Source organism: Furipterus horrens, unplaced genomic scaffold (genome assembly GCF_987537825.1).
Source record: "Furipterus horrens unplaced genomic scaffold, mFurHor1.1.pri manual_scaffold_9, whole genome shotgun sequence".
In the NCBI taxonomy this organism is placed as follows: Eukaryota; Metazoa; Chordata; class Mammalia; order Chiroptera; family Furipteridae; genus Furipterus; species Furipterus horrens.
In genome coordinates, this window is record NW_028327179.1 from 25,372,158 (window position 1) to 25,398,968 (window position 26,811).

At 33.1% G+C, this 26,811-nt stretch overlaps 1 protein-coding gene across 4 annotated transcripts in view; it reads right to left on the reverse strand.

The window, feature by feature from the left end:
* Positions 1-26,811, reverse strand: part of PHF14 (PHD finger protein 14) — a 184,636-nt gene that overhangs the window by 47,334 nt on the left and 110,491 nt on the right. For 2 of the 4 annotated variants that reach the window (XM_090287178.1, XM_090287177.1), the window contains exon 18: positions 14,628-14,745. In XM_090287178.1, the coding sequence (XP_090143304.1) occupies positions 14,628-14,745 (118 nt within the window). Of the gene's footprint in view, positions 1-14,627; positions 14,746-26,189; positions 26,324-26,811 lie in introns of those variants that run through there. The other 2 variants (XM_090287179.1, XM_090287180.1) reach the window with 2 other exon arrangements.

Below are 26,811 nucleotides of genomic sequence, written 5' to 3' on the forward strand. Positions count from 1 at the left end.
GGAAATGAAGATTGAGGTAGGGAAAGGAATAAAGACTGGAGTAGGAAAAGTATAAAGTCTATTTCTCAGGTTGGGAGGAGATAAGATGAGGATACAGTCCCTTTTTCCTCAGCAAAGTAAAAGACAGAGTCATTGATAAACGAGAATGCTGGAAATAAAACCAAGACTTGAGGTAATGTGGCAAAGATTTGAAATAACTGCTGTAAGAAATCTGATAAGGGGCTCACATTATGGCCATGAGGCCTGGTTTAACTTAGGAGGCGTGCATTTATAGTGAGCCTCAGTTTATAATCTCCTCCAGTTATTTCTGGCTAGAAAAGAAACAGTTGAGATGCATCAATACAGTGGATCCAGAGAAAGTCGAGGAAGTACAATAGATGGTTCTAATGTTTTGTGGAAGTGCACATTAAAATGCCAAATCATAGTGTGAAAAAGAAGGAGGGGGTTCAGTCAGAAGGAGGAGGATGTCCTGGAGGTCTTGAGAAGAACTGAGGCACTGGTGGAAAGTATTTGAAAAAGTGGGAGTCCTAAGGAGAAAATAAAAAAAAAGATCATGACTTGAGTCACGCTGTTAGGGTATTTGACATATTCACTTAAAAGGACTCATGGGGTGGGTGAAATTTTCTCTCTCAATCTCTCATAAATTGTCTGAAATTTCTTTCTTTTTAAAAAAGAGATACACTGAAAAATACTTCAGGAAATATTTCCTTTGAAGGGAATTTTTCTGAAGCATTTCAGACCAAAAATTGGTCTGGTAACGCAAAGGACAGGCCTGAAGAATGAGGAAAGGTGAGGCTGGAGAGTAAGGATTTCTTTAGAAGATGTACTTGAAAGGAAGCCCCTACATAAGAGGGACTTTTCTGAAAAGTACTCGGAGTGTGTGTCCCCTAGGGGCTGAGGGACACAGACTGGGTGGTGATGCCTGTCTGTCTGTCTGCAGTGACAGTGCACCAGAGAATGGTGCAGGGCTGCAGGGGGAATGACTGCCCTTCTGAGCTCGCAGGGCCGGGGTCTGCATGTGCTTACTTGGGACAGATGATGACCCGTGAAAGAGAGCAAGACGCCGGTTGTCTAGAAAGGCATCTAAACAAAGAGGACAGCCTAGTGGAAATGAGGTGACACCAATAAAAGAGGAAGACAGAAACTTAAGTTCTGAAAATGAGTTAGAAGTAACCCACGGGAGAAAGCATCTTTCACATCAAGGGACCTGCCAGTTGGAAAACCCTAGCAATGACAGATAGCTACAAACCCACAAAGGAAGCAGGCACAGGAGGCAAAATCCAGTAAGTAGAGGAGAAGCTTTGAACTGGTATTGAGAGACTGAAGCCCTGACATTAAACTGGGCTAGATTTTTTATATATATTTTTAAAAAGACTACTAATACCTCAGGGAGATTGAAAAAAAACATAAGATATGCCCTAGAGTCATTTGAGAAAAGATCCAGCAAAGCTTACTTTCTGTTTGCATCTTGTCTTGAATTCTGGAAAAATATTCACTTATATCTGAATAAAAATGGATGATTGATCTTTTAAAAATAGGAATCTGGACAGGCCTTAAAGCCTTTCATATAGAGAATAGATAAGACCACTTCTATTGTCTCCTTTTGTAATCTTTATTTAAAATTAATTTGAAGGTTTTTTGTTAAATGTTGATTTCAGACTGCAGGATTTTTTTTCAAGTTGCTGTGATGAGTAAAAAATAAAAAGGCAACTATGTTCGACCCTATTGAGGAAGTTCCTATGTCTGAGAAGCTTTTTACTGATAAAGAGACACAAATATACTTGATAAATATAGACTGTCATGTTTCCTAGTGCTGCTTTCATTAACTCGGGGGGAAATGAAGAAGGGGTGAGAAAGAGAAGAAGAGAAAATTTGGAGACTTGGGGACAAATCTTGAAGACAGAAGGTTTACTTCATGCACAAATTAGACTCATGAGTGAGCAGACTTGGGAGAACTCCAGAAGAAATGGAAGACAAGACTATACTTAATATAGTCTTTATGCTGTAAACAGGTTAAAGCTTCTACACTGTCACTAAATGTCACAGGGAAAATATAGAGAAATGTCTGAGTTATATAGCAGTTTGCCTGCTTGTGAAAGAGAAAAGAAAGCTTTCTAAAAATATTCACTTGGTTCACAAACTTAAAATGGCTTGAAATGAGGAAAAATTAGTGATAAGTAAATTAATGACTGGATCCTGGAATAAATGTTAAAGTGAGTTATTAAATAGTGATGTTGAATAGATATGTTGAAACTGCTGCATTAGCATAGGAAAATAGTGCTTTAATATCTTATGATTATGATTTGCTTTAAGCAACCTATATAGCTGTGCTTTGAAAACTGGTTCACAAATATCTGGTAATCTAAATTCAGAAATCTGATTTTAGGAACAGAATTTACAGAATACTATTTGTCTTTAAAAGTTGAGGAAAAAGTCCAGTCCCCCAGGATCACAAAAGTGAACTAATAAAAATGCTCTGATGCAGCTTGAACTTTTCAAAGTGATTCTTAAAAATTTTAACCTCTGTAAGGATACTTTAAAGAGTTTTCAAACCAGTGAAGCAGATAATCATTTGTAGGCAGTATGGAAGGTACAGTTAACAAAAAACCAACTTAACTGCAATGAAGATATATCACTACAACATAAACCTTTAAGAAACCTTCAGAGAAAACATTAAAATAGATTGCATTTTAGGTGACCAGAGTTTAAATTTAGCATATGAATATATTTCAAAAGAAAAAAAGAATAGTACATTAAGGCTAAAAGAACTTGTGGAAGTCTGAAACCACAAAAGGACCTAGATGGCTGAGTTAGGTCACAGGTGGAAATACAATAGAGTAAAAATAGTTATGAATCTTTATCTGTCAAGGAGGAGATAAACATTTTTTAACTTTATAGGTGAAGTAATAATTTCATACTCTTCGATTAACAAAAGAACCCAAATGAGTCTAAATTGTATTATAATTTGTATTTGAACCACTGACAAACAAGGTATTATTTTGGGGCAAGGGGAGTCTTTACTGCAGAAGAATGCTGATACTGAGAAAAGTGTACAAAATCTTCCAGGTTGTACACAAAGTCGCTGACACCGCACAAATCAGAATATTCTGTAACTATCTTTGCAAAGAGTTTGAATGGGGTTGGTTTGAGTTTCTTTTCACAGTAAAGGTCTTCAAACTTCACAACTCATGACATTAAGAAGAAATATTTGACTCAGCTAAAATACAGTCCTTAGTGCCTAATAAAAAATTCACTTTTAGATCCCTTTCCTTTACCCTCCCTCCAAGTATGACAGATTAGATTCTGCTGGCTCTATATAAATCATCCATATTGTCAAGTGGCAGCTTTCTTAACACAGATACTTATTTCATTGAGTTTTATGAAGAAAAAGCCTTGAGGAGTTACAGTCTGTCTCCCACACCTTACAGTATGACATCTTTAATCAATTTGTTTGTTTTAAGAATAACCTCCAGGTTCTATCCCCCTACTTGTTAGAAAGACCAAAACCAATTCCACTTAACAATAAAGGTATTTTTCCTTTCCTATTAATAGTAGTGTTTATTTATGAAAGAAAAATTATCCGAGTTTCTACATTAGGAAAATCTAAAATGGCTTCAGGAGAAAAACTAATTTGAGAATCTCTTGCAACAAAGAAATAGAAAATACTTATTTCAATATATGTATAAAAGCAAGTTTCTAAAATATTGGCTCTAAAATCAGGCAGATATGGGTTCGAAGCACTTATTAGCTGTGTAATCCTTAAATTCTTTAAACTTCACTTTTTAACCCATAAAAAGGAGATAAAAAACAGTAACTACCTTACAGACTATGGTGGGAATTAAAGGGGAGTATACATTTTAAGTGCTTAGATAATGCTTGGCACAGGGAGGTACTCAATAAAAGTTGATCACTGTGGTTACTACTATGGTACTTTTTTATTTTAAAATTGTTCATTTTTTTGACCAGCAATTAAAATGAGAATATATGAATGCAAAGAAAAACTGCACAGTACTTAAAAAATCTGGTTAGAAAAAAGTATGAACATGAAAAATTATTCTATATAAAATTATGGAAAAGGCCATTAAGATAATTACATGATTGCAATTTTTTAATTAAAAATTTGTTCAATTAGTCAACATACAGTATTATAATAGTTTCAGATGTACAACACAGTGATTAGGCACTTATATAACTTACAAAATGATCACTTCAATAAGTCTAGTACCCACCTGACACGAACCGTCTGTGTCTGTTTTATAACCGACAATTAGTACATCCTAATCCGTTCACCTATTTCACCCAGATCCCCCTGCCCCTCCCCCTGGTAGCCATCAGTTTATTCTCTGTATCTTTGAGTTTGTTTTGTTTGTTCATATTTTTAGATTCCACATATGAGTAAAATCATATGGTACTTATATCTTTCTTTGTCTGACTTATTTCACATAGCATAATTCCCTCTAGGTCATTCATGTTGTTGCAAATGTCAAGACTTCATTCTTTTTTATGACTGGATTAGATTCCATTGCATATATGTACTACTTCTTCTTTATCAATTTGTCTATCCATGGACACTTAAGTTCCTTCCATATCTTGGCTGTTGTAAATAATGCTGCAATTGAACATATGGGTGCATATGTCTTTTTGAATTAGTGTTTTGGATTTCTTCGAATAAATACCCATAAGTGGAACTGCTGGGTCATATGGTGGTTCTATTCTTAATTTTGTGAGGTTTTCCACAGTGGCTGCACCAGTCTGCATGCCCACCAACAGTGCACTAAGGTTCCCTTTTCTCCATATCCTCACCAGCACTTGTTTGTTGATTTATTGATGATGGCTATTCTGACAGATGTGAGGTGATCTCATTGTGGTTTTAATTTGCATTTCCTTTATGCTTAGTGATGTTGAGCATCTTTTCATATATCTATTGGCCATCTCTATGTCCTCCTTAGAGAAATGTCTATTCAGGTCTTCTGCCCATTTTTTTAATTGGATTTCATTTTGGTGTTAAGTTTTAAGAGTTCTTCATAAAATTTTGGATATTAACCCCTTATCAGATATATCACTGGTGAATATCTTCTCCCATTCAGTAGGTTCTTTTTCTTGTTTTGTTGATGGTTTGCTTTGCTTAATATGATTGCAATTCTTAAAGGGTAGGTTGTAGTAGGATGTACTACTGAACATAAGCAGAAATATAATACCTTTTAGATACTATAATTGCAGGTAATTTTAAATATTTAAATTTTTTGAATTTTCTAAATATTCTACAATAACCATGTATTACATTTATAAAAAATTTAAACACACACACACAGCATATGTGACTTATTTTTCTGACTCCAAGTTTCTCCAGAGAGGTAGTGTCAGAGAAAAGAAGTAAGGAGTAAAAGAGTGAGAAGCACATCTTTTTTTAAAGCAAAGTTTTATACAAAGGTTATTAGTGCTGTTGTATTGAAAAATTACTATTTTGAATTATTACGTTCTAGCTTTAATATTAAGTAAAACTTAGAATCTGACACCTTAATTATAGCACAGTTAATCATATCTCCGGAATAAGATTTCTCTTGGAGAACAATTGATATGTATTCTCCTACTTAAGTAAATACTACACTTTGTAGTAAAAAGAGATTATTAGATAATAGAAATGGCCAACTAGAACTTATAGGTAGATTTATCACTACATTATGTCTTAATTAGACCAAAGGATAATATTTTAAAAGGCAGAAAGTCTCTCTCTTGATGAATATTATTTCAGAGAAAGTAGATGGGTAGATGGGTCATTACATCTAAATTCCAAGTTCTCCTGTAGCAAAACTGGTATGGCAATGAGCTTTGGGCTATGGATGCTGTCACCTGCAGAGTGAGAAAAGGGGACTGTGAAAACATGTCAGAGAAGCCTGTCAAAGGAGAGGTGAAATTTAACCATTTATTTTTGATTCTTCAAAATCTCCATTTGCTCTTGTTACTAGGTCAGCATAGTATTTTATCTCATTTGTTCCCTGCACACTAAGAGGTCTGTTATGTTCTTGACTGTTCAGTGTTTGGCATTATCTGTTCTTACTCTAGACAAGGGGGTTTTTAGCTCCCTAAACTTCATAATGTAATTTTGTGAAATTTTTGTATTAACTCATTAAATTTATACATTATTTTGACTATATAAATATTTTCACAGCTGGAAAAAAATAAATAAATAAAAGACCAAGAAATGGTCTGCTGAGAAGGGAGAAAACCAGGAGCGAACAGGTTCACTAAAAGCAAGAAAGGAGTTTGTAAAAAGTAGTAAGTTACCAATAGTGTCAGTTACCACAAAGAAGTAGCATAAAGATGAGGCGGAGTGATTGAGAAAGATTCTTAATGGGGACAAACTGAATACAGCTCAGACGATATCCCTGAGATGTTGCTGGGCAATTCCGAAACTTGGAAAAAAGAATGGACATATGGTATATTAGGAACCCAGGAATGCTATTGTCCTGAACCTGAATCAGGTGTTATCAGTGTTCCTTGAACCAGCCTGAGGGGTTGAAAGACAGCCCTATTACAGAACAGCGAAATCTGAATACTGAAATGAGAGACAAAAGTATGTATAAAGAATTTAAAAGAGATTAGGGTCAAAGCAGTAGTTCTTAAATTTTAACAATCATAATTATCACCCATGGTGCTTATGAAAATGGTGATTCCTGAGCACCATTCCAGAGATACTGGTTCTGGTTTAACAGGTTTGCATGGGGCCTTCCAAACCGCAAATATAATAGTACTTTAGAAGATTCTGGTGCAGTTGGTTTGATTTGTAGACTGCACTTTGGGGAGAAATCACTGGCATTTGGGCTGTGTGAATTGACAAATTATGATAATTACAAATTACGGTGTAAAGAGAAGATTAATTTTTTTGTTAAAGCATAAAAAGGAATAAAGTGATGTTCACCTAACCTATTAAAGTGAATTAAAGGTAGCTCCTAGAGCCCTGTCACATGAGGGCTGAAGCTAAGAATTTAATATGGAGCAGGACTGGTCTATGCTGGGGCTATGAGGCAGTGAAGAATACTATGGTCTAGTCTTATAACTTGCCTTCCTTGGCATTTTACCAATGGAAAATATATTTAAAACAATAGATATGATATTCCCAGGAAGGGACATTCATTTTTTTAAAGTAACAAGAAGGTAACCAGACAAATTTATATGCTTTGATTAAGGAAGTACAGTCATCCCTCAGTATCCACAGTAGATTGGTTTTAGAACTCCCGAGGATTACCAGAATCCTTGGATTGTCAAGTGCTTGGTTGACCCTCCAAATCTGCAAGTTCTGCATCCCCAGATTCAACTGACTGCAATTCTCGGTTGGTTGAATCCGTGATTGTGAAATCTGTGATACAGAGGGCTGACTGTGATTTCTTCCACTGGGAATCAGGAGCAGGTGGCAGAAAGGGAGAGAGGAATGAGTGTAAAAATAGGGTTCTGGAGAATTTGCAAGTATAAATCATTGCCCTTTGATTTATACACATAAAGGACTTGTTGAGATTATACCTTTCTAAAAAGAAAGGCATTAGTAGCATCAGAGAATAAGAATGAGTATAATTTCCTTTCACTTGGCATAAATGCTGTAAGACATTGAAGGTACATAATAATGTTATGAAATTCTAAATGTGTTTACACAGTGTGCCCTTAAAGTTAATACCCTTAATTTCTGTGCTCCACAAGGAATGTGAACATGCTAGCCCAGAATTTCTCGCATTTTCATCCTTAAAAGTATTAAAACATTTATATAATAAAAGGGTGAGTTTCTGAGATATGCCTGCTCTCTTTTTTAAAAGACATTTGTTTGGCTTGATGAATTTTTTATTGAAAACTGCATACACCTTGTCAAAGTGGGCACATAAGTTATCTTATACCTGTTTCAGTGTTTGTAACTTTTAAATTATTTTGTTTTTACTTTTAATGTTTATTTCAGTTTCAAGTTTATAGTTTTAATGACCTTGACAAGGAAATCATACTCCTCCATATGTATAGGAAATTTCTTGAATATTTCTTCACCTATTAACAAAACGTCTTCAATTAAAAACAAGTTTCCCTTTTATGCACTTATCAGTTATACCCTCCTATTATTCAGTACTTGATAGAGTTACTGGTTTAAATATGAAAGTAAGCCTTTACTTTCTAAATATAATGCCTTCTACTTATAAGATAAAATAAAAACACTGATGTATAATCTGTGATTCACAGAAGACCATAATTCTAAACTTAATGTGAAATAGTCATTGGCATCGATATAAAAATACAAATTATTTAATAATATACAATAAATTTAGCAAAAATGCTTATGTAATACTATATAATTTTAAAGGTCTAGAGAACCATAAGTGCCTTAGTTTAAAAACAGGTTAATTATAAAAATACTTTTCTTTGCCTCTTAACTCTATCAAGAAATTAAAATGAATGGCGTTTGTGTGTGTGTGTGTGTGTAAATAAAGAAATTCAACATGCCCTTACTCTAGCATGAAACCCAAGAGACAAGAAAGATTTGTACTTGTATATGTGCAGACAAAAAAATAAAACAGAAAATTGCTCTTCAGATTACTTTTTAAAAACATTTCTTACATTTAAAAGTCGGAACATTGACACTAAATTTGAACTTTTCTCTCTGTAATTAAAAAGAGATGCCATTTACTGAGCATCTCCATTATTCCAAGTATTGCCATTAAACTTTTCACAAATGAGCAACCTGAAGCTCACTAAAGTGAAGTAACTTACTGAAGGTCACAAGCATTGTAAGTAGTTAATATATGAACCTAATTTATTTCTCTTGAAAGCTCAAAGCTATTTTCTCTACATCATGTTGCATACTTTGACTTCCTGAGCATTTTAAATTATTTTCTTACTCAATGCCTCAAATTATAAGAAACTCTATAAATTTAATGACATATTTTTATGGAAAAAATACTATCACTTAAAGATATAAATTGCTTTAGATACACATCTGAATTTCAGAAATGTCAAAAAATAGATGCCAAAATGTAAGTAACATGACATAAACCACTCTCACTATAACCCCTATCAATCTTGGTATGGATTCTATCAGAACATCAAGATTAGAAGGCTTAAATATATTTAATTTCAGAACTCAAATCCATTAACTATCAGTTTATTTAAATTTTCTAGCTCAGATTTGAAGAAGTCTATCTTAGTTATAAGGCAACAAGGTACTTCTTAAACCACTATGTGTAGATTAAAAAGATAACTTTTAACAGATAATTAATTCTACAAAATGATGAAATAGTTAAACTAAATGTTTAATAAATTAGAAGGTATAAACTAACTGCATCTACACCGAGAATACATGAAATCTCACTCTTTTGTTGAAGCTAGAATTTGAGCCTTTCTTAATTGGATTTGACTTTCACAACTCAGAATAGACCACCTTGGTTCAACTAAGACCATCTTTTTGCAATGAACAACATCTCTCACACACACATTATATATAGATACTGGAATAACAAGTTTACATAATTAATATATTCTACATTCCTTCTGAAGTTATACATTGGTATATTACAAAGCCCAATTTTAATATTTCAAATACTAGGTCAATAAGGTAAAAATATTCTTACTAACTTTTTATAAGCAGTAATGAAATATCTTTCAGCTTAACTACCATATTCTTAGCAGGGGACATTTTTTCCCCCAAAATAATTAAAAAATAAAACCATAGAGAAGTTTAAAAACTAAAGGATAATAGGAAGTTGGTGAGTTTTGAAAGACAACCCTATGCATGGCACCCTACTGCACTTTGATTAATTATTTCAGTTATGCTTTAGTCTCTCATCACATATGGCATTCCACAGCATGCTATGTCAACACATCAGGCCCACATGCCATCTTAATTAGAAAATGGCTTGGTGTTTCCAGTTTGTAGTAAGTATAACTTAAAAAGTAATTTCGTTTTTCAGTTTTGCATATTATTAATATAGAAAACATCTGTCTAATTTTAGAGGTTCCAATCATTTTCTTTCTCTGTGAATATGATGCTGAAATATATAAAAATGTTTGAAATAAACATTAATAAGTTTCACCTAGAGGAAAGAAATCAAATTTTTGAGAAGATTCTTAAGGAATACCTGACCATAGCTTATTGAAGTAAATCAATATGCTTAATACATATTACACAGTCCCCATGAAAACTACCTTAGGTTACAGAACTAAACAGATCAGCATAGATTCTAATTCCATTATAAAGAATAAGCATAACCAATCATTGTTTTGCTGAAAAGTATTACTTGATAAAAATATTACCTAGGGATAGGTTTCAGAAACATGTCTAGGACAATCAAGTAAGCAAACTCTTTGAGCAGGCAATCATGACAAACAAATAATAAATGCAGTACATAAATGTTCAGTTTAAACAAATAACATACTCTTTAAAAAGCACAGTGGAATTGTTTATGGCTATTACTTTTTATTGAATTCATAAATCACTGTTACCTGTGTGAAAGTATGATACTCTATTAGAAACTAAGGGCGTAAAAGACATACACAATTTTGCCTGCCAGGGAAAATGCTAGAATAACTGGCTACATCTTAAACTTAGTCTAGCATAAGGTAGAAGATCAATTGGAAGTGTATGGGCTTTATTCCACGTACTAGCTAAGAGGAAATCTAAGGTTTAAATATTTAACTATAGCTATCATCAAGGATATGCATTCCAGAGAGGGTTTTAACTCTCAGAAAGATTTGTTCTATGGGATTCTAATGTAAGGTACTGTACACAAGTTTTCTCCAGATTTTTACATACCTGTATTGGTAAAAAGGCAAATCAACACTCATTGAAGCTGAATAAAATGCACTATGGTAAGCTCTACTTCTTGTCACACAAATGCTATAAGAATACTGAATTAAGACAGTTGAGTGGTGTAAATTTTACCTGAAAATGACTTATCTGTCAACCATGTTAAATTCAAAGATTTAAAATTTAAACCAATGTCAGATAAAATCTAAGAAGCCAAATGAATAATTAAAATACTAAAAAGTCCTTTTTTATGAGTCAGTTATGTGCTTCAAATTTAGAAGAACCTTAAAGGATAACTCATTCTAATTTTATATTTTTCATAAATCTTCATGATACATAAAATTCAGACATCCAATTTCTTATATTTCCAGGTACAATTAAATGTTCTTGCTTAATGTATTGTGGCAAGATACTCCTTGGAGAGATTGTTCTAATCCATTATTAAAGAGGCAAAATTCTCAATGACTATCTTTACTGAAAATAACTATTGTTTTGACATAAGTATATTGGTTATAGAATTCTAGTTGCTCAATACAAAAAATTTGGAAAATAAAGTAAAAAAAATCATACTTCCCCCTACTCAGGGATTTCTAATACAGTGATTATCAAAAAGTACCACTTGTTTCAGTTGACCTTTGTAGTTCCAGAAAATCTTCCACAGGGATTTAGATAAGATTTCTATGCATATTTATGATTTAAAGAGTAGTATACTAGAAGGATCAAATATAAGCAAACCAAATGAACGTCTCCAAGCTAAGACAGTTCGTCTTGTACTAGTCAGATAATGACCTGTCATGTTTACTCTATGCTTTTCATATAACAGAACTTAAACAAGGATGAAAAGCTAAAATCATAACTGGCACAGTCACTGTAAAATATGTTATGTATATTTAAATTGTCAGTGGTACTCGTGAATATAGATGACTTGGATGAAGCACTTTTAAAAGAAATATTTATGCATGTTCATTAACCAAGTCAAAGGAAGTGGTCTTCATTTTGGGTGTTTCAGCAGACAGAAATTGTTGCGATCTAATTCAAGTATACCCTAGAAAGACCGAATAGTGAACTGTGCCCTATATTAAAAAAAAAAAAAAAAAAAAAATACAACAACAATATTAAGTCTATCTTATATTTTTTATGCAAGTGTACATCATGATTTTTAAGTGTCAGTAAAAGTTTCGTTTGGGTTATAGGCATTGTGTTCATTTGTTTTAAAATTCTAAGAGTTACTTTTTAGCTTGGAAACTTTAATAACTGAAGAATTCATAAAATATGTCAAATAGTGGTTCTTATTCCTGATAGTTCATTATAATAAATTGAGGAGCTTGTGATAAGTATAAACATCCACCCTCACTCCCTCTCTTTTCTTCCTGAGCAAGTCAGTCTAAAAGCCATCAGGCTATGGTAAGCAAACTAGGTATCCATTTGGTGTGGAAGTAAAGGGTCAAAGAGATTAGTTTTATATCAGGAGATTATTAATCATGTAAGCATATACATTAAGGATAATGGGAGCCAGTTTCAGGTCAAGGAATTGTAAATACGGATAGGAAAAACTAGAATGGTTTATAATACCAATAAACACATAGAAATATAGATGTAAATGTATATGTGTCTAAATTTACATGCAGGCACACCTTGGTGATTGTGCAGGTTTGGTTAGACAACCGCAATAAAGAGAATATCGCAATAAAGCAAGTCATGGAAATGTTTTGGTTTCCTAGTCCATATAAGTTATGTTCACACTACACTGTAGTTTATTAAGTGTGCAATATCATTATGTCTAAACATACAATGTATATATATACATTATCAAAATATGACACAGAGACACAAAGTGAGCAAATGCTATTGGAAAAATGGGGCTGATAGACTTGCTCAATGTAGGGTTGCTACAAACCTTCAATTTACTAAAAAAACATAGTATCTCTTAAGTGCAATAAAATTGAGTGCAATAAAATGAGGTGTGCCTGTACATACATCTAGTCCTTGATATTGTCTACTGAGAAGACCCAGTAGGAGCAACATCCCAGTAACAATGAGCACATCTACTACCCATATCTTGGTTTCTAAATACCATTCTCTACTCATGGGAACCAGAGCTCCTTGAAGAAAGAGCTGGTTCCAGGAATAAGATAATGGAAAGTACAAGTCGAGCCAAGAACATTTTTAGTGAGAAAATACTCAAAGATTGCTGATCATGTCAAAAGGACACAGATGCCAGTTCGAAGTGGCAGAAGCAAGCCTGAAGTGGCTTCTGTGAACCACATTTGGGACAATTTGAAAATCAAAATAAATAATGAAAATAACCAGTATAATCCACTGGAGCAAAAAAACAGAAAATAAAAACTTGATGAGGAATAGGATATTTACATAGTTTCAAAGTTCTCCCTCCCACAAATTACCAATAATTAGAAAGGGGAAAAGAATGGGGAAGACTTTCATATAATTCCTAATTCAAGCAATTAAAGTTAACACCACTATCTGTGGTGTAAATAAAGATCATGTACCACCTGACAGAAAGTATACTGCACCATATCTGTGTTATCAAAGATGCATAAAATGAACCTAAAAACAAGAAAAGATCAGAAAAACACAAAGTGAAAGAAATTTTACAAAATAACTACTCTGTAATCTTCAAAAATGACAAGATAATAAAAGCCAAAAAATGACAAAAACTAGAGACTACAGAAACATGAAAGCTAAATGCAGCAAGTGATCTTGCACTGGATCCTTTTGCTTAAAAGGACATTACTGGACAAATGGCAAAACTTGAATGAGGTCTGTATTAATACTAACTTCTTGATTTGGGGGTTATATTTTGGATATGCAGGAAGATGAAAAAACACTAACAGATATAAACAGGAGGTGTGACAGATACACTTTCTGAAAGATTACTCAAGTAGCAGTATAACTTTTGTTGATATACCCCAACACTAAAAGTAGTTAAGTATGTATGTTAACATAAGTACATATGTGTAAAGTTATATACTTGTTCTATAGCATGATAATATTGTTTATATTATAAACAGACTCAAACATAGAAATCAAACTGAGGTACTGACTCAAGACATTCGCAGTAGAGAAAATGAGCTAAAAGCAGGCTGGAAAAACATTAAGGAAGAAAACTTTTATAGGACTCAGGAAGTGATGTTCTGTATGGGACAAGGATGGGGAAGGCTTGAGGATGATTCCAGGTATTTGGCTTGGGTGAACTGATGGAAGTAAAGGTGAAAGGACAAATAAGAGATGGGTGAGGTGGAGGAGGAAGAATAAAATATGTTTTCCCAGGTATATAACATTCACTACCAACAGTATTTTCACAACATGGTAAAGATAAAGAAAAAAATAATTCATGTTGATAGGAAGCAATGAACTAGCTCCATTGAAAATAATCAGAGTTCAATGTCTGGATAGCTGCTGCCTTAATCAAATGTCTTCAAAGCATAGCCTATGGGAGAAGATATGTTTTGTGCATGTGGGTCTCCCATGTGTACACATGTAAAGGTATATATCTGCATCCATGCAGTTGGTTATTTTTCATGAAAACTAAAGTGACTACCTAGGTTTATGAGGTATTAATAAAACAGAGAAAGTCTTATCATGCCATACTTTGTGAGTTTGGGTAGACTAAAAATTCATTCTATATACAAATATTGAATAATTATAGTACACCTGAAACTAATATAATGTTATAATCAATTATATCTCATTAGAAAAAGCCATTAGATTAAAATACATTAGATTAAAATGTTATTCCTTCATATTTCAATCCCATTAAAGTCAGGAAGTTGATGATATGATATAGAAAAGCTCTCAAAACCACACATTCTCTTACAGGCTTTCCCCCCCTTACCTTAGAAGATGAAGAATCACACTCTTGGCATATCCATCCATAGCCTGTTTGTTTAGGAGACTTTTTCAAAGGAGGATCCAAACAGCCAAAATGGTAGCACAATCTGCATTCATCACATCTGCAGGATAAACAGATTTATGGTATATCTAAATAATATTCTTAAAATGCCCTTTCAAAGACAAATAGCAAACTACTGCATATTTCAACTTCAACACTATTAATTCTACCATTACCTCATGGGATTATTAAATTAATGTCCATGACAAAAACAACCTAAACCTGACATAATAAAGGTAGGAAAAACAAAATATAACAAATTTAACAACAACAAAAAAATCATTAAGAACACTTTGATAATAGAAATGTTAAGAATATATGAATGAATGTATGTGTGTAGCTGTATGTCTATAGCTGTATGTGTTCAGTATGAACACAACAATTTCAATTTTGAACTTCAAGAACTAATCATTTGCCCATGAGACAGCTTAAAAACAATAGCCAAGATTTGGAAAAAGCCTAAGTGCCCATCGGTAGATGAGTGGATAAAAAGGCTGTGGTACATTTACACAATGGAGTACTATGCAGCAGTAAAAAAGCAACTCTTACATTTTGCAACAGCATGGATGGGCCTGGAGAAAATCATGTGAAGTGAAATAAGCCATTCAGTGAAAGAAAATGCCACATGATCTCACTTTTATAAACTAACAAACAAAACAGTAACTGAAGCTTAGATACATAAAACAGACTGACAGCTGCCAGAAAGGAAGTGGGGGGTGAGAACAGGATGAAAGATGATGAAGGGATTAACCGAAGAATACTTTTGCACAACTCATAGACACAGACAACAATATGAGGCTTGGCTAGGGGAGGGTTCGAGGTGCTGGGTGGGGGTGGGGAAAGGGAGAGAAAGCAGGAACAACTGTAACAACATAAACAGTGAAAACAAAATTAAAAATATTAAGAATGTGATACATATAATTCAGGATTATAAATTCAATACATTGTGATAGTTCTAAAATTTTTAGAGCTTTAAAGAATTATACAGGCTACATACACAAATCTGTAATCAATTCTATACAACTTATATCTCATCACTGTATTTATAAAGAAAATTATAAACAATTATGTTTATAGCATGCTATCACAATCTATAGCAAATAAAAACCATTCTAAGAACTAGATGTTATTTTATCAAATATAAATATTCTCAAAATTTACCTGTCACTTTTTCTCAGTGTATTTGGTTTTTCAAAGGACTTCCTAGTACACTTTAACTCTTATTAATATTTTGATAGAGTCTTTGCCACCTATGATGTACAAAATCTAAGAAAACTATCATACCTATTCTTCGTTTCAGACAAATCTCATCCTGCTGACAATGAAGAAAGACCTGTATTATTTCAGTGTCTTATAAAAAGAATTTTTTATCAGTTGGAATAACAAGACTAAAATTTAACAACAAACAACAAAAATGTATACATCTTATAGAAAGAATTATATTCCTTTTTTTCTTTGTGCTGTTTTTAAAATTTAAAAAACACTTCTTTAAATCAATTTGTCAGTCTCTCTTTATATATTGTTTCTCATATTCATTTAAAACATAAAAAACTGAGAAATCCACCACTAAGAAACCAAGGGGAAATATTATAGGATCCATATTACTTGAACATATAGTAATTCCCATTCAATAACCTTTATTAGAAAAATAGGAAGTGGCTATTATAAATAACACATAAAAACAGCTATTTTTAAAAAACCATCACAGTAAATGGAACTATAAATACACATGTACACTAAAATTTTCATATAATGCTACAAAGTGCAATCTCCCAAATATCCATTTTAGGAATCAAGAATTTTTTCAGAAAAGTTAGCAACTCAGCTAAGTTATTCAGATATAAAGTTTACGCTTTTCTTCCTCTACATCTTTCTCCTTATGAACCAAATAAACTTATATACTTTCCAGAAACCTTCTTTTAGACTCAAGATATAGAATTGGAAAAAAAAAAGTTTTATAGGATAAATCTAGCTATGGAAAAAATAAAATCAAATAACAGTACTTTAATACCATGTCAGTGTTATAAACAAACTATCCAAAATTATATTTAAAAGAAGTTAAAATATTTAAATATCTGTGTTCCAACATTAAGAAGTAATGGATTAGCCAAAGATCATATATGTATAACACATAGACACAGACAACAGTGGGGTGATGGCCAAATGGAAGTGGGGAGGTGGGGCTGGGAGGAGATGAGCACAGGGGGAGGCAAGGGGGACATCTTGTCAACAATAATAATAAAGTTTAAAAAATCAGAAAAAAGACTTCCAGTCAAGATGGAGGCATAGGTAGACATGCTTTGCTTCCTCACACAACCATAGAAAGAATTACAACCAAATCCCAAAAAACAAATAACAACCAGGACTGTCAGAAAATCGAGCTATATGGAAGTCTGACAACCAAAGACTTAAAGAAGCCACATTCATCCAGACGGGTAGGCAGGGCAGAGGCATGGACATGGGGTAGAAAGGTGGTGGGGCAGAATGAATGGTCCCACATTCATGTGTGGTGGATAAAAATCAGGAGGGATACCCTGGGTACGAGCAATCCCAGTCCCAGGCCAGACCACACAGCCCAGGATTCCAGCAATGGAGAGAGAAACCTCCATTACCTCTGACTGTAAAAACCAGTGGGGGTTGGGCAGCAGAAAGAAACTGCTGGATTTTTCCCACTTAAAGGTCCCCATGGTCTTAGGACATACACAAACCGCAGGGCAGCAACTGGAAGGGCACCAATTGCATATGGAAAGTGGATGAAGTAACTTGAAATGAGGTGAGTGCTGGGAAAGTGGCCAGAAGCCAGGCAAGAGCACTGTCCCCTTTCTGAGCCCCCCACCACAAACAAAGTAGTGAAGTGGTGGCCCTGCCCTAATTTATAGGTGCCTTTGCTACACAGGCCACGCTACTAAGACAGAGTCAAAGCAGCTCTATCTAACACACAGAAACAAACACAGGGAGGCTGCCAAATTGAGGTGGCAAAGAAATGTGGCCCAAATAAAAGAACAGAACAAAGCCTTAGAAAAAGAACTAAATAAAATGGAGATAGCCAACTTATCAGATGCAGAGTTCAAAACACTGGTGATCAAGATGCTCAAAGAACTCATAGAGTACAGCAAAAAATAATAATAATAATAATAATAAAGAAAGAAATGAAGGTTACACAAAGAAAAATATACAGGGAACCCACAGTGAAGGGAAGGAAACCGGGATTCAAATCAATGATTTGGAACAAAATGGACATTCAATCAGGACAGAAAAAAGAAACAAGAATTCAAAAAAGTGAGAAGAGGCTTAGGAATCTCTGAGACAACTTTATATGTACCAACATCTGAATCATAGTGGTACCAGGAGAGGAAGAGCAAGAAATTGAAAACTTACTTGAAAAAATAATGAAAGAAAACTTTGCTAATTTGGCAAAGGAAATAGACTTATAAGACCAGGAAGCACAGAGAATCCCAACATCGTAATTAAAATGCCGAAGGTTAAAGAGAAAGCGAGAATCTTAAAAGCAGCAAGAGAAAAGAGAGTTACCTAAAAAGGTTCCCATAAGGAGCTGATTTCTCAGAAGAAACTTTATAGGCAAGAAGTATACAAAGTGATGAAAAGCAAGGATCTATAACCAAGATTACTCTATCCAGCAAAGCTATCACTTAGAATCGAAGGGCAGATTAAGTGCTTTCCAGACAAGGTAAAGCTAAAGGAATTCATCATCACTGAGCCATTATTATGTAAAATATTATTTAAGACAAAGAAGGTCAAAATTATGAACATTAAAATAACAAACTCACAAATATCAACAACTGAATCTAAAAAGAACAAAAACAAAAACAGTAAACAATCAGAACAGGAACAGAATCATAGGTATGGGGATCATTTGGAAGGTTATCAGCTGGGAGGGGCAAGGGGAAGAAACAGGGAAATGGTACAGGGATTAAGAAGCATAATTGGTAGGAACAAAATAGACAGGGGGATGTTAAGAATAGCACAGGAAAGGGAGAAGCCAAAGAACTTACACACATAACCCATGGACATGACCTAATGGGATTGAGGGGGATTGCTGGAGAAAAGTGGGGGTACCAGGTGAAGGATGGCAAAGGGGATAATATTGGGACAACGTAATAGCATAATCAATAAAATATACTTAAAAATAAAATAAAATAAAAATCAGAAAAAATAAAATGAAAAAGGCAAATAAGAATAATAGATAATATATAGCTAACATTAAATGTAATAAGACTAAATGGCAAGCCTACACAATTTTATGCTCTTTCTTAATTCAACTTATTTACCTTTCAGTAGTTAAACTTTCTATTACATTAAATATATGGATGGTTATAAGAACCTCTACAGTATGAAAATTTCTGAGTTAATGAGAATCTTGAGATTTCTAGATAGTTGAGGGCATATTCCTTCAATCATAAAAACTAGTATTCCAATCATCTTTGAGAGGGAAATTTGTAAAGAATCATATTCTCTGCTTTATCAAGAAAAGATAAAATGTAATTTACACTGTCTTAGTCATTTCAGGGTCATGAGTATGAGGAATAGATACTGCTGTGCGTCTAACAGTGTGGCCAGCCTTTTGTGTTTGGAGTGAGTATTATCATTCTGCTATTCTGTTTGAATTCTTATGCTCAATTTATAGGTTTTCAGAGTCCTCACTTGCTTGAAAAGTATCAGCCACTTTCTGATACTGTCAGTGTAATTGTCCAAGCAGCCATTTCTACAACAGAAATTTGCTATGGATTCAGAAACCAGATCCTTAAATTTATTAAGACTATGGCAAACTGACAGTACAAAAACATGAAAATGAGAATCTCTACTGAGCTAAGTACATAGACTCAATTTTCAGTAAATACAGTCCTTTCTGCTTAACTTTAGCTTTTCAGGCAACATTCTGTACAGTTCATAATGCCAGTAATCTGGGATCTTGATAGGTGGAGTTATGGTATTGATGTCTTCCTAGTTCATATCAAATTACAACCTATTTACTGCATATTTACTTTATAACTCTGTGTAATAATAATTTGCAAATTAAGATTTATAGTACATAATTTAAGTCAAACACCGTGATGAATATAAAGGTGAATTTTAATTCGTTATTTTTTACCTTTTTGTACACAGATGATTCTTGTTCGAATATCTATGCATTTCCAGCTAATAGACTAAGAACAAGTTTGTTACATTGATATACCTCCAATTTGTAGATGATTTCAATTAATTGTAAAATCAAGTTATCTTTCAGCTCAAGAATAAATACAAAAGGGAAAAGAAAGGTTTTATATGCTAGATTTGTTAGAAGATAATGTTGAAATATATGCCATTTGGAAATGACCTAATCCTTACTGATTCCTTCAATAGTGATACATTTTAGAATGACTTAGTTTACACGTGGAACTCTAATGTACTTGTGACGGATGGGTTCCAGAGGAAAGGAACACTTTGCTTGTCAGAATTATGGGTGAGACAGGAGCTCCTTCAAGTTATAGCTCACTCATCAGTAAATAAAAGACTGCAATTCCAAGACTAAATGGCAAAAAAGAGTAGTTAAGACACTCAAGAACTGCCAAAATCCAGCAGAGAAAAACAAAAAGAAATAACTCAATCTTGAAATCATTAACTCTGTTAATAAACAAAAATACAAATATAAGCTATTTCTAGAAATGACTAAAATTATTTCCATGTGGAAAAATATATGGTTGTTTCTACTCTAGAATATTGAACTGAATATTTATGTGTTGGTAACAAAAATATCCTGAATGACACAGTGAACTTGAGAAGTATTTGCAAAAATTAATATACCATAGACAAACATAGACCATTAAGAACACTAGAAATTAAAGAACAGTGTAAATGGAAAAATAGTGGATTAGTTATTTCATGCACACACACACCACTTTGTGAACTTTAGCAAATTTTGTCAGAACAAATTCTAGATATGTTACAAGTCAATATCATTTTAAAAACTAAAAAATCAGAAACTCATAAGGGTCTGCAATCATTCTGCTACCTAAAAAAAATTGAGTTGAAATAGTTATTGATCAAATTATTGTTGTTGGTCTCTACCTCTACTTCTTACATATATTTGGAAACATATAATTACAGTACATATTTAATTTATGAAAATAAACAGTGAATTACATGTTTTTAAAATCTTTTGCAAGGGAAGTCATTGACCCACAAAAGCACAGTGACACAACACAATATACTTTATTAAATAACGCAAATGTCTGTGTAATAAAAACAGACTATTACAGCATACTAATAGCACACATATTAAATAGGAAGGAAATATTTTAAAAATATTAAGAGAGAATATAAAACTAACCTGTAAAGAAACACTATGAAATTTTTAATAAAATGCAAATTGGATGCTTTAAGAAGTACTGTCCACATTAACACTATAGGGCACTCTAAAATTACAATTTTAAATGAAATTAAGTGAATTCCTTTTATAAGATAACAGGAAAACTGTTTAATTTGGTTCTTACTAAATACAATTTCCTAGGCATCAGATTAATAATAGGTACAGATGTAAATAATAAAGTAGCTGTGTAAAGTCTTTTACACATTGATTTAACAAAATGCAGTGAGCAAATAAACATAGCTCTATATGTATTTAAAATACTTACTTAGTGCATATAGTTAAGTATAGCACCCTAGACAAAGAAGAAGATGAAAATGATTTATGTTTGTATGTCCTATGATCCGTAACAAGCAATCAGTCTTGTTTATCTGATTGCTGAGAATATACATACAAGTAAAAAAGAAACAACTGATACATTTTCTCCTGTGTCCAAGAGACAAGCTTAAAGACAGTGTTCCAAAGGATTTAACTCCCCTAATTGCCAATTGATAATTTCATTAGGAGAGTACACTAAGTAACTATTTTTTAAATTAACAGAAACAATTAAGTGCACCTCCTAGCATATGATTTGTAGCCATATTTTAAGCTAAACTTCAGGAAGAAGAGATATCCCCAACATGGGATTTGAAAAGGAATGTATATTTTTATGTTCAAGTTCATTCATAATCAAGCTGTCCATGAAACATTTATTTAGATCCCTTCCAAGTCTATATAGAGTGAAATAAAATACTGACTCTGAACATATATTCTATACATCTGTCCACTTAAAAGAAAATGCTAAATATCAAGAGAATTCATGGACTGGATTTTCTTACTTTTCCATCATTTCCACGTAAAAATTCTCTACAGGAAAGATAAAAAGAATTGGTCTTGAATATTAACATTACTTAAATAAAATCTCACTAGCAGCTTAAATACCTACACAGATCTATTAACCGGTAGTGACAGATTCTTTCACTGAACAGTAGCTAATTATTTCAGTTACTCATTTTAAAAGAAGGAGAGTGCAGGTCTGCGGCCCATGAGTTAAATCACTTTTAACATAATACAAACATGCACAAAATTCTGCATTCTACCAATATTCAAGTAACATTTAATATCAATAAAGACATTTTATTCCTTATATTTTACAACAATTATAGTGCAAACCAAGTATATAAGCATTTTCTAAACGAAATAACTAGAAAATGTCTTTATATCATATTTCACAAACATAAGACTAATATAGAAGTCTTAAACATATTTTCATGAATGCCACTATAGACTTTTATCACAGCCAGTAATGAGTGGTAAGAAAGACAAAAGTATTCTTTACACATGGAATTATATTAATTATATCTAAATCCAAATTCATATTTAATGTCACTTAAAAGATGGGATCGATTCAGTTAAGTACATCTGCACAGCCAAGTTACAAGATTAAAAGTGAAACAACAACAAAAAACTGAAACATGAAATAAAAGAATTCATATAAAAATACACAGTAAGGTCAAATACTTCTTCACAGCATGAGAGAATGATCTGACATTTTTGTACCTGAAATACGTCTGCTATTTTCTTTAATGAACTGATCTCCATCTGCTCGGGCCCTGGGAAGTGTTTCAGCAGCTACAACTTGCTGTGTTCAAGCCCCACATAACTTTGTATTTACCTGGTCATAATTAACTAATTATGCTCTAATCAATAGTGTAGATTTTGATTTTACAATGTAAATCAGATAAATGAGATAATGGCTAGGGGTCAATCTCATTTTGTTTACAGAGCACAGTGTGAGCATCCAATTTCATTATATCTTATGTACCTCAACAGCAGTGAATTTTATCAGCAGACCTGCAGAAAGTGTCAGAGTGCAGGAGAAAGACCTGCATTTTTATTAAGAATGCAGTTGCAAAGCATGCCCATCTCAGAAATATTTATAATCACACTCCATACTATATGTAAAATTTACAAAGTGCTGACTCAGATTGTAGATTTCTGCCTTCATATGCCACACAGCACTAAAGCTGAATCTTTCAAGTTACAATTGTCAAAGACAATTTCAGAAAACAAAATTAATAATGTTAATAATCCATTGTGATGTAGAGTCCTTCTGAATTCCTTGAATAGGTTTGGTGAAATAGTCATAAAATATTCCCATACTGTGAATCAAGTAAAACAGTGGTAAGTTTTGTCCAATAAATAACATTAAGTGTTTAAAAAGAGAGTAGTCTCATTAAGTGGTAGAATATAAAACCAGGAAATAGGATAATGGGTGTGGATATTCTTATTATTTATAGTCAGCAATTTATTTTTTAATATCATAAATAATAAGAATGTATAAATGATTCAGACATATAATTTCTAAATTTAAGATGGATAAAGGCCAAAGCTAAACTTTGTTTTCCTGTTCAAAAATAACCCCAATTTCAAATATTTTTTAAAAAGCAATTAGTGGGTTATGGATGAAGATATATATGTTTTATATGTTTTTCAGAATATAAAATATTGCTTCCCCCCATAATAGGCATAAAATAAACATGTTTAACTGAATTTATGAAAGTAAATTGTATTGTATGTGTTGTATAGAGTATGTGTTGTGATGACACTACCACACTTCTTTAAATCTAGAAACAAATATTTTTGAAAGTATAAGGGTCCTTTTAAGGAGATTAAAGCAACATTCATTCAATCAATCAATGTCAAACACAGCCCTGGCTGGTGTGGCCCAGTGGATTGGGTGCTGGCCCGCAGACTGAAAGGCTGATGGTGGTTCGATTGCCAGTGTTTCAACTCCTGGTCAGGGCACAAGCCTGAGTTGCGGGCCAAGTCCCCAGTTGGGGGTGTATGAGAGGCAACAGATCGACATTTCTCTCACATTGGTGTTTCTCTCCTTCTCTTTCTCCCTCCCTTCCCCTCTCTAAAAAATAAGTAAAATCTTTCAAAAAAAATGTCAACCACAACAATGATTCTTTAAAAAAATATTATATACAAATGGTTCTCAAAGTGATGTCCCTGGCCAGAGGCATCAGCATCACTTGGGAACTTGGATCAGAAACTCCTGGGAGTCAGGAGGCAGAAGGAGTACAGTGGAGAGAAAGAGGGAAATAGGGCAGTAATCCATTTTTAACAAATCCTTCCCGTCATCCTGATGCAATGTAAAGTCTGAGAACCACTGCTATAAGTACCATGTCATTCTTCTTGTATTTCAGATCTTTTAATTTCCTTCCTGATATTTTAGTGTTTTTTCCTTTTCCTGTTGCAATACAAATAGTCATCATTACCCATTGTGCCGTTTTCTCTCACATTATGTCTGTAAATTGATTCATATTTTCCTAAGTACCTATTAATATCTCCTTTGAATAGCAACTGGATGAGTTATGGAAAAGATTTGATTTTATACTGTGGAAATATGACAGCATTCAGTAGTTTATCAGGAGAAAGTGTTTTCTACTCCCTTCAGAAGTTCTCCTATTCCAAATTATGTTTCTGGGACCAGTATGTATGAATTATGCAGTTTATATTTGTAATGTGTGACACACATTCTTAGGGCTAGCACCAAATCCGGAACAGCCTACCTACCACTGAAGACTGCGAGATTGAGAATAATGACAATGTAGTATTCTAATTAGAACCATGGTGGAGGGAATTTTGATTTATAGTGATACCAAAACCACAAGGCTTAATGATTTCTTAAGAAATCTAATATAAAGTGGCCACTAGTAATTTCTCACCATATAGCAAAGGAAGACCAAGGTCTAATGCATTAGAATATTCTTTTAAGAAAATGGCAATCTGTCATTTTTCTTAAAATCAGCTGGAGAGTTCAGCAATCATAATAATTACCAACATTTTTCTTAAACTTATATAGTAATAAATAATGAGTCCATTCTTATTCTTAAAAAAAAGCCTACTGGTTTTGCCAAAGGTTATTAATATTTTCCTCCAATGTTATATGATTTTTTGATAAGTTAATCTAAGTATATACATATTACTTTCAGTAAACATCCAATAATACGGTTGCTTACTATAACTATAGATTACTAGCATACAGAAACTTTATATTTACACTTGATTTTGATTATGTATTACATTGCCTACTCTATTCCTAAAGTCTAAACTATTTTCATTTCCACTATACCTGAAAAGATGCCCCAAACCACATTTACAAATCAAGAAATTCCAAGAAACAAGTTGACAATTTACATGTATATATGCGCATTTCAGTTTCAACACAGTCTCTTCTAAATCAGTTCAAGATGGAATGATGAAATATTCGACATATTTCTGTACTTGACTTAAAACTTGATCATTAAAGCTTGAAGATCAAATTTTAATTCTGTAAACCTCTGGAAAAATAAAGATGTTGATGAAGATCTTTCAGCTGGCAGGTTGTATAGTCAATAAGCTTTGTATCTCCCTCCTTATTTCTTAACCTCATCTTTAAGGTCGAGAGAAGTAAAATTATACTGAACACAGAAAGTTGGTATTAAATCAAGAAAGACTGAATAAATTTGGGCACTACTAAAAATATCTAGAGATCAACACAGATATACTCTTACTTATGAGCTTAAAATATGATGTAAAAATTTCATGCTAATAATATTAGTGCTTTCATACGAGGACTAATGAGTCAAAACTAGAATACATATGCTTTACATGTCTTTTACTTCTGCTGAATATTATAAGTAGAATTGTTTAATATAAGAGTCTATAGTTTCTCAATGCAGCATTTCATATATGGATATATGTATTAAGTTGAATGGAACAGAACAGCAGACTAATAGAATGCACTGTCTTTTTTAGTTGTTACTGGTATTGTTCAACGACCGCAGTAAGTGGCACATTGCAGTCAAGTCCCATATGCTTCCGTAACTCTTCAGTAAGTCAAAATACTGTATGTATCATCATTTGCCAAAAAAGCAAGAGGGAAAAGCATTACTTATAGGACAATTCTGACAAGACATTATCTAATATTTTTCAATAATGCACGTATCAAATATTTCCGATTAGTGCAGGAAAAAGAAAAGAAAAAAGAAAAAAATCCACACAGGCAAATTAAGTGCCTTGTCAGTCCAAGTAATAAACCAATCAATTACATTCTATCCAAACCTGACAAGCAAAGGCAACTTTTTGCAGTGATAAGCTTATGGGAAGGACAAGATAGCTGTTCTCCTTTACTTTATGTACTCTATTGAGAGTGTTATCCACATTTTTAAAATCACACTTATAAAAGAGGTTTCCAGGATTGCCTCCGAGGATGAGCTGTGGCAGAGTTGGGTCTCATGAAGGGTATCTACACAGTAAAGTGATAAGAAAAGAACATTAACATTTAAAGATCATAGCAGCTCTGCACTATGTCTTATGAAACATACTAACAACACCACAGTAGATTCAAATAACATATGATCTGGTCCAAGGAGATAGATACCCTAACTCTAAATGCCATGATCTTGTGAAGGCTCTTAGTAGTTAAAGTGGAACTATTTCTTCCTCTTGTATTATTATTTCTTTTAGTCATCAAAATCTATCTTACAAAAACAAAAAAGAAAATATAAATATGACGAAGGGTTTGTATTTACATGTGTTTGATAAAGCAAACATGTACTTGATTAATAAATATCTTGAAAAACAGCAGTTTGCTATTTTTCATTAAATATGGCATTGTAACAATGCTTGGGAAAGCATGCACCTGTGCCGTAAACAAGCACACCTAACCAGTATGGACAGGTTGGTTCTACTCAACTGTAGAGTCTCGGAGAAAATTTCATATGATTCTTATCC